This window comes from Pocillopora verrucosa, chromosome 3, assembly GCF_036669915.1.
Source record: "Pocillopora verrucosa isolate sample1 chromosome 3, ASM3666991v2, whole genome shotgun sequence".
NCBI classification, from domain to species: Eukaryota; Metazoa; Cnidaria; class Anthozoa; order Scleractinia; family Pocilloporidae; genus Pocillopora; species Pocillopora verrucosa.
The window spans coordinates 8,223,936-8,239,303 of NC_089314.1; the positions used below are offsets into that span (position 1 = coordinate 8,223,936).

Below are 15,368 nucleotides of genomic sequence, written 5' to 3' on the forward strand. Positions count from 1 at the left end.
GTGGGCCTGAACATGTTTATAGTATTAAGTAGTGTTATGACGTGCATTAAATGTCAATTGTCGAGCTCTCTTTTCTTTCTCCGACTCACGCTTACTTTTCAATGAGAGTCCAACTTCAACGGCTCTTTGAACATTGGAGGAGTACGTGAGAAGTTGAATATTGTGTATGCCCTGGACGCCATGGTAAGAAAACTGCTATCCTTGATCTGTTTTGCCCATACTATTTTGAACACCATGTCACTGAATCTGTGAGATGTTTCGATATTAAATCCCTTTCGATCATGTCACGCAAGAGCGGCTTGTACTTATGTATCGCAACTGGTGGCGGATTGTCCAATTAAAATCACATGAATAGTCTATTAAGTTAGAACTGGTGATCGAGGGATAAAATAAAATAGAATTTGTAACGGCTGCCACGCCTTTGCTACCGGACATTGATTTGTTATAAGTTTGTTTCGTGTTAAACGTGTTAAACCGCAGTAGCGACGTTATTGTTTGTCCATTAGGGACGTGATCTTTAAGTTCCACCCAGAACCGCATTTTAGTTAGTTATCTCGTGTTGGGCTAACGATAAGACGTGTTTATCGAAAAGCGCCTTTTGCCCACCTTATCTGAAAGTTCGTTTTGGTCAAACCTTTACAAGTGGGACTGTTATTTTACGATAAGTACTTGGATACCTCGACTACGCTAATAAACGATTCAAGTCTTTTCCGTACAATACATCCTCGCTTCATAGCGCGTCTTCACTAGCGAAACTCATAGTTGTCGTTGAAATTTGCTTCGCTCGTGTCGGCCGCTACAGAATTATACTATGAGGGATTCCCATAGAGTGTAAAAGGCTTCTTGTCAGCTTCAGCTTCTCAGCTTCACGTTTAATCATTATCGTTTCAAAATAACGGTGTTGTTTTCGGAGGCAACGCCAAAGGTCGCTTGAAGACCTCACTGAAGACATGGTCCGATAATCCGACATGTATTGCCGTATGTTTCTCAGAAAATGATGTAAACAAGTATTATTTTTCGACTGAACTCTTGATCATTATTTCAAATGATACTTGTTTGATTTGTAGCACTGTTTAGGACCCACAGTTTTGCCGATTGTAATTGATGAGTTAATAACATACGTGATCACGAATTAATACAATTTAAAATTTTTTCGGTTTTTTGACGTTTAAATATCGAACCGGAAATTTTCAGTGACATCCTTACTGAAAACAAACGAAGGTGACGCTGACCTAAACTGCGTCAGACTCGACACGTGGAAGGAAAGCGGCTCTCTATAGGTCTCCAGAAAAAGCAAGGTGCAGAAATATCAGACTAAATCTTGAGAACGAGTCTTTTTTTGAGTCCGCAAGGAGATTTTAGAGCGTTTTAGGTTTGTTTTATTTGAGAAATTCTCTACCCCTAAAATCGGCAATAAAATTTTATCGGTGTTCACTTGTATTTTGTCTATCATGGCGATAATAATTTTTCTTCCTGTGGACTTTACCTACTTGAGTATTAATGTTAAAATAACCTGCCTTTATGTGGGAAGTTTGTTATTAGTTACCAAGATGAGGTGCTTGAATTCTCATCTTTTAATTGAAATGCTTTTGAGAGCTTCTGAGGAATTATCTAAAGTTATTATTCTTGTTATTTTATTTTTTTTTTAAATTGATCCTCGCATATGTGATGCTCTACCACTGAGCTGTAAAGAACTCGAACCTCTATCTCGGGGAGCCAGGAAATTTTTAGTTTTGTGTCTGACGAACACTCTGAGCATTGCTAAGATCAGTAATGTCTAAAGCAGCTTGTGAATTAATGAAACAAGAAAGACAGTTACTTCGTTCGATTTAGTCAACATTTATTAGCCTACTCGTTCCTTTCGACATTGCTCCTATGAAGACTGAGGTTTGCAAAAGACCATTATTATCATAGTTATGTTTATCAGTCGATGAATTTCTCTTGCGCAACATTTGGAACTGTAGAATATATGTGCTCAGGATAAATGTAGAGCTTAGTTCTACTGCAAAGGTTACGATTTTAAACGACTGATAGTTTACAGCTTAAAACTAGACAAGCAGATTCAAAATTCTTAAAAGGAACGCAAATTGAATAGTTTAATTATCACACTCGCCATCTTTTAAGGCCGAATGGCAGAAGACGGTGCTAAAAGAGCTCCTGTGCTCACTCTCCACCTCGGTATACTCCAGCCACTTTTAGTATAAATATCATAAACACCATGTCTCCAAAACACTTACCAAAATTACTGGTTAAATTGAACGGAATTCAATGTTATTCTCACACATATTTTATAAAATTTATTTAACCTAGTTAAGGATAATAATAAAAAAAAAACCAATAAAAACGAAATAAAAGGAAAAACACACACATGCACTTAGTGCCCTCTGCACTGAAAAGTGTGCTGAAATGAGTCTTCATCAGTTTATATTGCTGAGTTTTTTGGTTTGTACTGGACTGATAGCTTCGTCACTGTCGAGAGCCCCCGCCAATTGGAGATTGTATTAGCATCTTGCAGATCATTTATGTTGGACCGCCTGTGTAGTTTTCCATCCGGCTTCACTTGGAACAAAGGATAGTTGTTTTTCTCTTCATTGTCAACAAATGGGATGATATTGGTAACCTCAGCGATGTCGATAACTTTATTAGGGTCTTGGTAGGCTTCATACACTTGGTCGACTGATTTCTGAGTAGCCTCGACAACATGTTTAAAATTGTCTTCGCTTTTATAAAGCATTCCATCACCATAAGCAATCCACTTGTCTCCTCTGATATTAGTTACTCGCAGGCCAAACTTCCCGTCTTCATCGTGCATACACTTACTCAGGTAATGACCATCTACATGGAGATTGGTTGCTTTTCCTAATTCTGCTCTTGGTGTCCTGAGATGAAAAGAATATTATTTAATGAAAATGATACTTAAGGAATATGGAAAAACGGGTTTTTAGAAAAAGCTTCTTTCTGCAGGAACTTTCCTTGCCATTTTTTTTCCTAGCTGACCTGCTTGAAAACATAAAACTATGATTTAGGCAAACCTGATGAGTCATTCGGAAGTATTAAACAGTTTCAGATTTATATGGATCACTCATAATCACGACAACCCAAAACATTCATTTGATAATACATGGCGCCTCAGTAATTTCATTAACATTCGACAAAGGCTTTACTTCGGATGAGCTATTTAATTCTTCTCCTTCTTGTTGCTTTTTTTGTCACTTCCCTCTCCATATATTCTTTTAAAATAAATAATTGACAACCGACCTACGTCGTTATCTTACTTCACAGACTGCCAAAGTAATCAGCACGATTTGTCTGTAAATTAAACATTTATCAGGAGAAGATAATCTCCCAAAAAAAATACATCTGAAATTATAAATGCTTGCACATCACACAAAGGATACTAAAACATACTAAACTTTATGCCACATATAAATCAATACAGATTATAAACTTCGAAAAAACAAGATCTTCTTTGATCTTTAGCATGGCGGCCGGATGCAAACTCAGGCTCTCTGCGAACATTTGTATATTTCTCTGCATTTATGTGTCTTTTGTAAACTACAAGTCCTTATATCTGCAGAAGATCACTTTTCTAAACGACAGTGATGTGTATTTTGTCTCAAAAGTGAGCTGCAGAACTGAAATTACGGGTAATTTACGTCAACAGAGGAATCCGTCCGGAGATAAAGAGTTTAGTAATTCGTTCAAAGCTGTTATGCTTTGTAAGCTCTTTCATCGAGCCTGTTTCGCCCTAGCTTTAATTGCTCTGGCTGGCAATATCGAGTTTAACCCCGGCTACCAGACGCTAGACGACATAAGGAACACTCGTGGACTAAAAATTGCTCACTTAAACATACGAAGTCTCGTACACAAGACCGACTCTTTGCACCTTGAGGGAATCGACAGTAAAACAGTGGACATTCTAACTCTATCCGAGACATGGTTGGATGGGAATATTTACGACACAGAAATTAATCTTCCTGGATTCGTGTGCGTTCGTCAGGATCGCACTGGCATTAAAGAGGGATATGGTGGTGTAGCTATCTATGTGAGAGAGGGTTTGGCTTTTCGCCTGCGGAATGATATTAATACTGGCGGTCAGGAGTGTCTATGGATTGAGTTGATTAGAAACACATGCAAGCCAACACTCGTCTGCTGCGCTTATAGAGCACCGGATTCTGACTTTCAGACCTTTATTTCTTCGCTACATGAGAGTATGTCATCTGTGGATCTGGAAAAATCGGATGTGGTAATTCTAGGCGATTTAAACGCAGACATGATGGCGAGTTCTAAATTGCCCAAAAGAGATAAACAAGAACTTCTTAACTTTTCGCGGGCCTACAACTTCACTCAGTTAATAAAAGAACCGACGCGCATAACTGACACCTCGCGGACAATGATCGACTTGGTTTTTGCTAATAATGAACACCGCATTGTCAAATCTGGTGTTGTTCCTGTACCGCTTAGCGACCATTTTCTGGTATTTTGCATAATTAAAGCTGGTATTACAACAAAGACTAAACCGAGAATACTCGAGTATCGCTCCTATAAGAATTTTAATCCGACTTTATTTAATGATGATCTTCGGAATATTCCCTGGCATATTGTTGAAAACCAGGACAACATCGACGATGCCTTGTTTACGTGGAATAAAATGTTTTCGGAGGTTGCTGATCAACACGCACCAGTAAAAAGAAGGCGTGTCAAGGGAACACCTCTTCCATGGATGAACAGTCAAATAAGTGATACTATGAAAGAACGTGACTGGGCGCGTAGAAAGGCGCGAAAATCGAACTCGGCGCGTCATTGGTCAATGTATGCAAAGCTTAGGAACAAAGTTAATGGCTTAGTACGAACTGCCAAGTCTAAATATTACTGTGACATGATCGAGGAAGCCAAGGGTGACTCAGAAAAGGTGTGGAAAGCAGTGAACGAAGCATGCAATCGGAACTCATCTTTAGAGAGTATTCAGTATATTATCTCTGATGGTGTTCTGCATATAACATCCCAATCCATTGCTTCTTCAATGAATAGCTTCTTTGCTTCCATTGGCCGAATTCTAGCAAGTATAATACAGACTTCCGTCTTGAATTTAAACTCCATTCAAAACACCTGCTTTTCCAGTTCGAGTTGACTGAATTGGATCAATCTTTTGTGCTTGAGCAGCTTTTGGTCTTGACAAAATTAGCGCAAGACTTCTTAAAATCTCAGCTCACACAATTGCACCATCTTTTGTTAAACTTTTGAATCTCTCAATTCGCACTAGTCAATTTCCCAAATTGTGGAAATGCGCGAAAATCACGGCATTATTTAAGTCAGGTGACAGGACTAACGCTTCCAACTACCGCCCCATCTCAATCCTCCCTACGTTAAGCAAGATTTTGGAGAGAGCGGTACACTTGCAGTTGTATCAGTACTTGATTACCAATAATTTATTGTCCAACAAGCAGTTTGGTTTCCGGAAGGGTTTCTCAACTACAACAGCTTTGACCTCATTTGCTGATGAAGTGCTCTTAAACATGGAACAAGGAAAGCTTTGCAGGGCTATGTTCATCGATCTAACCAAGGCATTTGACACGGTAGACCATGAAATAATGTTATGCAAGCTATCCGAGATCGGCCTTTCTGAAACAGCTCTTCATTGGTTCCGTTCTTACTTAAATGGTAGACAACAGTGCACCTCATGTGGAAATGAGTTATCTGAGGAACTTCCAGTCACACATAGGGTGCCACAGGGTAGCATTTTAGGGCCTCTGTTGTTTGTAATTTACATAAATAACTTGCAAAATGTGCTTAACTCCTGCTACGCGTCACTTTATGCAGACGACACTGTGATTTATTGCTATGGTACATCCTCAAAGGAGTTGAGTGATTAGTTAAATAACGATTTACTGGGTGTGACAAAATGGCTTCAAGATCACAAACTGACTTTAAATTTGGACAAAACTAAATGCATGCTTATCGGTAGTAATAGGAAACGCGAAAGCAAAGTTGATTTGACTGTCTCTATTTTAGATCATAGTATAAGTAATGTTCGCAGCTTTAAATACCTCGGTATACATATATCTTCGGATTTCACATGGACTGATTATATTGAACACCTAACTGGGAAAATCAATCAGAGGCTTGGGCTTCTCAAGCGTATAAAGCATTTATTGCCTTTCAGGGCGCGTCTACTTTTCTATAAAAGTCTTGTTATGCCCCTTTTTGAATATGCTGATCTTGTATGGGGCGATAAACATAATATTACCCTTATGTCTAGCTTGCAAGTTTTGCAAAATAAGGCCGCTAAAGTTATTTTAAATAAACCATTGTACTCATCCTCCATTGAGGCATTAGCCGTTCTCAAGTGGCTGAAAAGGCGATTTCAAAGAAGGTGTGTACACGTATAAAAATGTATCAATGGCTTAATTAATCACGATATAGACTTGATTAGACAAGACGTACTTCATAGGCATAATACACGTAACAAAGGCAATTTTAGATAACCACGTGTCAAAAGAAATTGGGGGAAGCAAATAACACAATATCATGCCGTTTCCGATTTTAACTCCCTCAGTCAGACGATCAAAGACTCAAGGAATGTAAATAGTTTTAAACGTAATGTTTTTAAGTTTTTAATATAGCTACTTACGTTTAATTTTTACTTATACTTATTTTTAAATTTTGTGCATTTTTTGTATCTTTTTAATCCCTTTGCAATTTTATAGCTTTGTTGTTTTTACTATATATATCTAGTTTTGAGATCCTTTTTGAAAACCATATCTTTTATGAAAAAGTTTCCTCAATAAAGATGATTATGATTATGAAGAAAATAAGAAAAAATAAGTAAAGTTATAGTTCTATGGGGTTTTATATATAGCTCTACTTGATGTTATTTCGCGTATTTTTGGCATACCTGATGTGTCCACTTGTAAAGCTGTCAGTAAGAAAGTGACAAGCAAACGCCTCCATGGCATATGCTTCATGAAGAAGTTTGGTCTTCTCTTCTTCTGTGTTTGCTTGACTCGCTTCTCTTGCTTTCCCCAAGGCCAACTGATGACCAGTCAGATAAGCGCTTCTGGCGTGTGGTAGAAAATGGTCATGGTTGTTCATGGCCAACTTAAGCATTCGCCCTGGTTTCACCGGGACGCCACCGATCCATTTACCACCTGTGATCTCATCTTGTTTTCGAGTCTCCGTGTCCATATCTGCAATAGCTATGAGCATGCGCAACTCTTCTACTTCATCGTCAGGTGCACACGGCATTGTGTTGAAGGCAGCCATGAAGCGCTTATGACGGCCAGCGTCTTCTTCGTCAAATGGATCGATGATGGGTGCTTTCGGTATACCATAGAAATCCCCCGCCAGGGCTACAATGTGCTCAAATTTGATTCTAACCCCATTTGGAAGGATAAGTTGCCTGTCTTCTAGTTTCTCGGCTTGGGCTCGCTTTCCGATGTCTACGTGCTCAGGCGACGCAAATGGCATTTTGTGTAGAAGTCTTGCATGAGACAAAGAGACAGATACCTATATGTTAAATCTCCAGCCGGAACATCCGTTTCAGGAAAAACCGTGACCAAGGTCTTAAATACCGCCCGAGGCTACAGGCCGAGGGTGTTAATCAAACAATAATTCGCGATCGCGAGCGGTTCCTCAAATACTGTCGACTGTTCCCAATTTTTGCAATAATCCTTGATTATTACTTTACATGGGAGGTTCTCAGTAAGATGGGTTGAAAGTTATCTATCAGACATCTTTTTATGGATTATTGAAAAGATTTTGAATTTTTTTTTTCTCTTTACCTGGATAGTACTATCTGCCCACCGATTTTTAAATGCTTATCTATATTGAATTCAAACTCAACCATTTTATTAGTATTCTCATCCAAGGTATCCGGCCTATTTAATAGAGATATAAATAAATGAGTTTAAGAATAAATAGATAAGTTAGTATAAATTTGTCTCAATATAGATGACCAGTCATTCATGCAATACCGAGTATACTCTCTGTAGTACATAATCTGTTCATAAAAAGAAAGAGCGAAAGAGTCTCCAGTGACGTGTCCAGCGGTTTGGCCACGCTTCCTCTCTCCTACGTGTATGTCAACAATACCGCTGACAAGTCAAGACCAGCAAACGGGTCTCTTCCAACAGGAGAACGGCTCAGCGGTAATGATTCTTATAAGCTACTCGTTTCATATTTTACAACAAACACCATGTCCCCAAAGGAAATTAATGATCTTGGATTCAAGATGTTCAAAGAACTTTATCCTCAGGTGGGTAGCGTAATATTAAAGTTATGAAAATTATTGTAATGATTTGCAAACATTTTTTGCTTGGTTCAAATGTGTTAAATGCTCTCATTTTCGTCGCAGATTGTGAAAGTCTCGCCACCATCACCCCACGTAAGGTGATGATACTGACACATTAATAAGATTTCGAAAGCGTCATCGGTAATCACGTGTGAAATTTTCCTGGAATTTTTCCTGGAAAATCATCATCCACAGTTAAATTTTAGTTGAATATAAACCTCCTACCAGCTCCTACTTGGCCCTAGAGTCCTCTGAGAGACTTCTGTGAAATTTCCATATGTTTTCTTGAAACATTTTCTGTGACAGCTGTTGTTTTCATGTTTTCCTTTGGAAATTGGTGCGTGGCCGGCCAAGATTGATTCCCTTACGCAAACCGCACGTTTGACCGTCGTGTTGGTTCGAAGAAACTAACGCGAGTTTGACAGCAAAATCCCTGTACGTGGAATTATGTTACATGTAAAAAATGAAAATGACAAAGGGGCCAGACAATCTCGGGCGCTCGTAAGTTTGCTTTCGAAAACACAAATACAAAACGTATCGGTGTTTCCAAATTTGCGTACGATAGAGTGAATTTGTTTATACCTCACTTTCCGTTTATCAGATGAGACCAATGTTAGTGACAAGCTTGAAAAAGTAAAATATAAACGATGGGTGCAGCATCGAGGAGAGGGTGCTTGAGAACAAAAAAGGAGTGGAGACATGGATAATATGCGATGTAATGATGAAGAATGATTGGGAAAGTCAGTGTCACTGGTGCATCACTGTTGAAGGGGGCAAGAATTAATCAAAGTTTTGAGAGTGTTTCTGACGTAGCCTTTTAAAAAAAATGAACAATATACAAATTAGAGTATTTACAATGAGACGTAGTATCATCACTTACAGTTATTTCATTTATTTACTCGTAGGTCCTAGAAGTAGCACGGCTGGTAACACAACAAACTGATAACGATACAGCTAAAGAAGAGTTTAGAAAGAAGCTGAAATCGAGAGTTTCTGAGTTGAACTATCTAGAAGGGGAGTTTCCGAAGAATGAGTCTGATGAAAATGCTCATGTGTTGTGTGGTAACGTCGAAGGTGCGAAGAAATATTGTCCCACAAGATGGCGAGCGCTTCAAAACTGGTTTGATGAGGCCCACATGGTATGTGTAGAAACTCGACTATGAAATTTCACTTTTTTTCCGGTCACCTGTCTTTAGTTAAGTTCCCTCAAAGGAGGTAAGGAGGTAAGCTAACAGGGAAAAGTTAGTCTCAGCGTATTTACATTTCCTCATTCATGATTCGTGAATTTTCTTTTTATTAGGCATTGGGACTGCTGGATCCAAAGACGATTAATATGTTTCATTTCAATGGTGCAAAACACACAACGCCAAATTGTCCAATACAGCTGTCTCCCGACTTCAATCCTTCTGGAGGAGCAAATTATAATAGGGCTGGTAAAGATTGTAAAAAGAACGCGCGGTACAATATACCTTTCTTCACATCTGAGCCTGCCAACAGGTACGAAGAATGGAGTATAAACGCACACGAAGGGAGGCCTGGACATCACACGCAAGTTAGCACTCGTTGCGATTATCGATTTACTATTAATGTTAGAAAAAGTAAAAGCTAAGGCCCGTAGCCACCTCAGGCACCGCCCCCACAGGAACAATAAACTCTTAGCACTGCAAGGCGTAAAAATGAGTCGATCTCAAAAACAAAGATCTAACAAAAACTCTATGACGCTTATATATGAAACAGACTACATAAACCACGACACAGACGACAAAAAGCACTTAAAATAGATATAGAGATAACATGTATGGAAGGGGGCGTATGAGAATGTTATATCTGAGCCAATCTTTTCTGTTTACTTTTATTTGACATCATCTGTGGTCCATAAATGAAAAGGCACTGGACAAAATAGAATTAAAGCTTTTTTAAATAGAATAATTTTACCTTCTTCTAAGAATTCATCTAACCATCAAAAAGGAACAGTGAGATATCTGCTCTTGCAGTTGCTTTTTTTACTCCCTCTAAGTATGTACTACATTATCAAACTGCTGCTAAAATCATAGCTTAAACATCCCAGTTAGTCGTATTTGCAATCGCAGGTTTTTTTTTTCACCGGTGATTTTTTTTCAAATAAATAATGTTCACTGCATATATAAGCTTGACAGAGTTGTTATCGACATTGGTCGGAAAACTTGTCGGATAAGACTTTCCATTTTCCTTGAAAATTTTCTGAAAGACATTGGAAAATCTGTCCTCAGCAAGTCTTCAAATTTCAAATTAAACCTTCATTTTAGACGAGGGGACTTGACACTGGAAGAAAACACATTTTCCCTTTTTAGCCCTTTAGCTCCCATCAGTGACTAAAAGAGAATTTCTCCTTACAATATCAATACAATATCAAACAGACAAGCCATGAGCCACTTACTCAGGTGCAAGGTTTAGAGGAACACTTTCGGGATAGTTGTGGAGGAGTCATCAAATGGCTTGATCAAGAAACTTACTACACTGCCTTTACCGAGGGCTGGGGTCTGTACGCTGAGAACCCATTGATTGGCGAGGACACCGATGTCTATAAGGATGAGCCTTTGCAGAAATATGGAATGCTGAAATGGCAGGTTAGTATTAATAACAGATCGAGACAGATGTCATGAAATTGTCAACCGTACTCTTACTCAAATTAATCTTTTTGGGAAATTACCTCGGTTGAATGATTTTCAATCTCTGTAGACGAAAGCAACTCTGCTAAGGTGCCCATGCCTCGCACTTTAAACTAAACTGGTGTCTTCTTAATTAGCTTGGCCAAGTCTGTGAAATTTTAAAGCAACATATTTAATATGAAATTCAATGAGAAGAAAACTAGTTGTTTGTATAATGTGTGTTTAAAAATCCCGAGAAACGAAAAACCCTTTGACTGAAACAAAGAAACAAAGGAGAGAAAAAATGAGGTTGCTCTCTTTCCTTGTAAACTTACAAAAAATTGAAGTATCTAAACGTCACCCTGCTGGCTATTGCGATTTCTAATGACAATTTTCGCACTCTAAACAAAATAGGCTGAGCGAGTGGTTGAGGGAAAGTGGAGATTATTTACTAATAATTTTCCAAAATAAGGATCACTCTAAATTGCTAGTGTGCAGGCATCCTATTTAACAACCAGTCACTAAGAGGTTTTGAAATCAGGTTTAGATGACCACAGATGAAGAACCCAAGCATCTGTTACTCTTTCCTTAGTTTCCTTTCGAGGGTTTAATAAACTACCCAAATGAACTTTTTCGACGACATCTGGCTCTAGTATTGTCAACTAAATTGCTCCTCTACAGGTGTGGCACGCCTTACGGTTAATTGTCGACTCGGGTCTGCACTACCAAGGATTTTCCCGCCAAAAAGCCCTAGATTTTTTCGCAGACTTCGCTTGGGATGAAAGTGGTGAGGCCTTAAGGGAGGTGACTCGTTACCAAAGCGCACCAGGCCAGGCTACTGCCTATATGATTGGCCAACAGCATATCAAGAAACTCAGAGAGTACGCGAAGGAAATGTTGGGAGATAAATTCAAACTTCGTGACTTTCACTACCATCTGCTATCCCAGGGTTCCGCGCCATTAAGTTACTTGGAGCAAAGTATCGAGACTTATGTAAAATGCGTGAAGAACGAAAATGCTTCCGGATGTTATGAAATTTTAAGTCCTGCAGTGAACGACCCAGCTGCCGATGTCGATGACGATGTGGGGGATGACCTTTACGAGCCAATAAGAGGGCGTCATTATTTCTGATCAAATTCACTATCAATCATCATAGAGTATGTGAGCGTACCATAGCTTTCTTACGTGCTTAAGGACACTCAAAATAGATGTAATTCTCTGAGTAGAATTGCCTGGGTAAATATTTTTACAAGTGACGACGGGTAATTTAGAACGTTTAGCATAGCTAAACTTTACTACATACAACTACTATACATGATAGTAACTGTCATTTTGAATTACCAGACTCAGCCTTAGTGTAGTTGTCTTCTTGCATAGAATGTTGCGATGAACAGTTTTTGGCAAATTTGATCAAAGTTTACTTACATGTAGCATGCAGTTCTTTAAAATGGTCAATAATACAGCCAATAGAGAATAAATGCCCGAAATCTACTACAGCACTCTTAAATGTTAGACTTTAGTGAGAAACCAATGTAATCTACAAACGTTATGCTCAGTTCTAATTTTTTTATATCTTGCATACTCGAGGCTTTTGTATACGAACTGACATAGTACATCATAACATCGGTTATTCTAGACGATGGAGTAATTGACGTGAAGATCTATCTTAGCAGTATTGGTACGCTATGATTAATTTTAAGCACTCCTCCTTCATTTTTCTGCCCGATTTTCGTTTATATTTTCTGGAATGTTAAACTAAAGAAGATCTGTCACGAATAAAAATTATTATTTCTTTTACTCTTATAAAGCAGATGTAATCTCGTTGGTTTAAGTTTAATTATGTATGATAGGTGGATTGGTCAGTGAGATACAGTCCTTAAAGCGAATTAAGTATGAGAGCGATCTTGGCAGTAATGAACACTACTTGTGCAGTGGCGAAATTAAGGCCGGAACCACATTTTTTCATCATTTAATTATTCGTCACTACGCGGGTCTATCCCTAAGCAACGCCCTTCCGCCCCAATCTGCTGCTGTTATCCTGGGTGTTTTTTTTTTTTCAGGAGTCATTGAGCTGAACATTTTTTAAAATTTTATATTTTCTAAAATCATTGAAATCCTCAAGGCCTAACTAAGTCATTAAGAAAAGGTATAAAAATCATTACAATTACATAATTTTGTAGAATACGTAATAAAGAGAAGGCTACCCTGTGAATTAGCCTCAGTCATGAAGTACTTCGCAAAATAGTAAATTTTTTCACAAAAGGAAATTACTTCGTATTTATAAAATACCGTTATCGATCACAATTTTACTTCTTTCGCTGCGAAAAAAGTCAAAACAGGGCCGAGGGGACTCAAACCCGTATATTGCTTCTCATAAAGTTCCCTTTTTTTAAAAATGACCGTATTGATTTCCTCTTCATAATGTTAAACTTCGCATCTTGAGAGATGTTACCGCATCCTTTCGTTTCGTAGCCGCGACCTTCTGCTTAAAGAAGCTTAGTATGGACCTCGAATACACTTTTCCATCCTTTACTTGGAACAGAGGGGCATGATTTTTATCTTCTTCGTCAAGAATTGGGATGATGTCGGTGACTACAGCGGTATTGAGATCTCTCCTCGGATAATTGTAAGCTTCAAACACTTGGTCAACTGACTTCCCAACAGCCTCGATCACAAACTTTAGGTTTTGTTTGTTTTCTTCATTGAGAAGCAGTCCATCTCCGAATGCTGCCCACCCATCTCCTCTTTTATTTGCCACACGGAGGCCCATTTTTCCATCTTCGTCGTGCATACACTTGCTCAAGTAATGACCAAGATTGCGTGGATTAATTTCCCTTGCCAAGACATCTCTCGGTGTCCTGAAAACAGAATTTCATTTAAGCAATACTTTCTTTTCCTTTCTTCTTGTACTTTATTCAAACAAAAATCTGAAGAGACTGTTAACAAAACCAAAACATGAACAATACCCATTACATACATAGATGACAACGAGAAATTCAATAAGAACAGCATAGCGATCACAATAATGATAATAAGAACAGTGATTTATACCGAATGTGTCCACTCGAGAAGCTGTCAGTCAGGAAATGGCAGGCAAACCCATCTAGTGATAAGGCTTCGTGTAGCAGATTCTCCTTTTCTTCAGCGTTCGTTTTATCACTCGCCTCTCTAGCTTTGTCCAATGCCAGCTTGTGACCCGTTAGATAGGCTTCTTTGGCGTAGGGAAGAAAATGGTCGTGATTAGTTTTAGCTAACTTCAACATGCGTCCGTGTTTGACCGGCAGAAACCAAATCCATTTACCCCCAGTGATTTTATCCCACAATTTATCTTTGAGGCTCTTGAGGTTACGGGTCTCGTGCTCCAGTGCAGCCAAAAGTTTGTTCAACTCTGGCTGCAACTTTTCCATTGGCTCTCGTGCCAGCGAGTTGTAAGCGTCAATAAAGCGCCTATAACGATCATCGTTAGTCTGATTTGAGGGATCGATAATCGGCTGCGTGGGTACACCATAGAAATCTCCCGCTAGTGCTATAATTTGCCCTAAAGATAACACCAAACCATTGGGAAGCTTGAGGCTGTTTAGTCTGCCCATATTTTCGGATGTGATGCAGACTTTATCCCCTATGTGCTTGTGTTCAAATGGCGCAAAATCCACCACGTCTTTTCCATGGTGATAAACATCAATTGGTTTCGTCTGCTCCATGTTGACGGTGTCGTTTCTGACTAATGAGAAACAGATTGGAATTGACATATGTTTACTCAAATGTCCATTACGTCTAAAAGGTCTTGAACTGTTAAAGATAGCACATTTAACAAGTGAGACAAAACTCAAAATAAGAATACCCTATGTGGCAAGCAGAACAGTAATGACGCTAAAATAAAAGTGATATTCGTAGAATCTTACCAGCTTTAGATGAATCTACTCGTGATTTTACTGATTGAAAAGTAAAGTACAAATTAAATTTTAATTTATATCTCAGTCTTATAGAGACGCAAGTGTTCGACTTCCTGTATCAGTAAGTTCTTTAGGGGTTTCCCCGTATCTCTGAAACCGATCTGTTAATCCCTTTTTAGGCTTTAAATAACATCTCTTTTGACGTGCATGACCTACACTTGGACCAGCGTTGTAAATACAATGCAAAGAGGAAAAAAATGTTCCAGACTCTTCTCATTTGGCGGAAGTTGATTTCATTCGTCTTCCTTTCAGCTAAATAAACTTTAATTAAGACGCAATACAAGACAAAATTTCTTCAATACGGCCGGAATAAGGCTTCAAATGCATCATATGCGAGTTATGCGCTATTTTGAACACCATGTCACTGAGTCTGTGAGATGTTTCGATATTAAATCCCTTTCGATCATGTCACGCAAGAGCGACTTGTACTTATGTATCGCAACTGGTGGCGGATTATCCAATTAATCCAAGTCTATTAAGTTGGAACTGGTGATCGAG

The 15,368-nt window shown here is 38.7% G+C and overlaps 3 protein-coding genes and 1 pseudogene across 4 annotated transcripts; 2 read left to right on the forward strand and 2 right to left on the reverse strand.

Annotated features, from left to right (window-relative positions):
• Positions 1-293: 293 nt before the first annotated feature.
• On the reverse strand, positions 294-7,471 carry LOC136279931 (uncharacterized). Its single transcript, XM_066164423.1, has 2 exons — positions 6,896-7,471; positions 294-2,879 (listed from the first exon to the last, which is right to left on the reverse strand). The coding sequence occupies exons 1-2, from the start codon at positions 7,465-7,467 to the stop codon at positions 2,423-2,425; spliced, it is 1,029 nt and encodes a 342-aa protein (XP_066020520.1). The 5' UTR covers positions 7,468-7,471; the 3' UTR covers positions 294-2,422.
• Positions 5,952-6,623, forward strand: LOC131782867 (uncharacterized; annotated as a pseudogene).
• Positions 7,472-8,052: 581 nt separating the features above from the next.
• LOC136279929 (uncharacterized) lies at positions 8,053-13,001 on the forward strand. Of its 2 annotated transcripts, none has more exons than XM_066164420.1 (5): positions 8,053-8,254; positions 9,196-9,429; positions 9,591-9,842; positions 10,687-10,896; positions 11,599-13,001. In XM_066164420.1, the coding sequence occupies exons 1-5, from the start codon at positions 8,195-8,197 to the stop codon at positions 12,046-12,048; spliced, it is 1,206 nt and encodes a 401-aa protein (XP_066020517.1). In that variant the 5' UTR covers positions 8,053-8,194; the 3' UTR covers positions 12,049-13,001. The 2 variants fall into 2 exon arrangements, with proteins under 2 accessions (XP_066020517.1, XP_066020518.1); XM_066164421.1 differs by having other exon boundaries at positions 10,711-10,896.
• Positions 13,002-13,041: 40 nt separating this feature from the next.
• Positions 13,042-14,846, reverse strand: LOC131782853 (uncharacterized). The gene is made up of 3 exons (XM_059099585.2): positions 14,820-14,846; positions 13,969-14,638; positions 13,042-13,775 (listed from the first exon to the last, which is right to left on the reverse strand). The coding sequence occupies exons 2-3, from the start codon at positions 14,616-14,618 to the stop codon at positions 13,334-13,336; spliced, it is 1,092 nt and encodes a 363-aa protein (XP_058955568.2). The 5' UTR covers positions 14,619-14,638; positions 14,820-14,846; the 3' UTR covers positions 13,042-13,333.
• Positions 14,847-15,368: the final 522 nt, after the last annotated feature.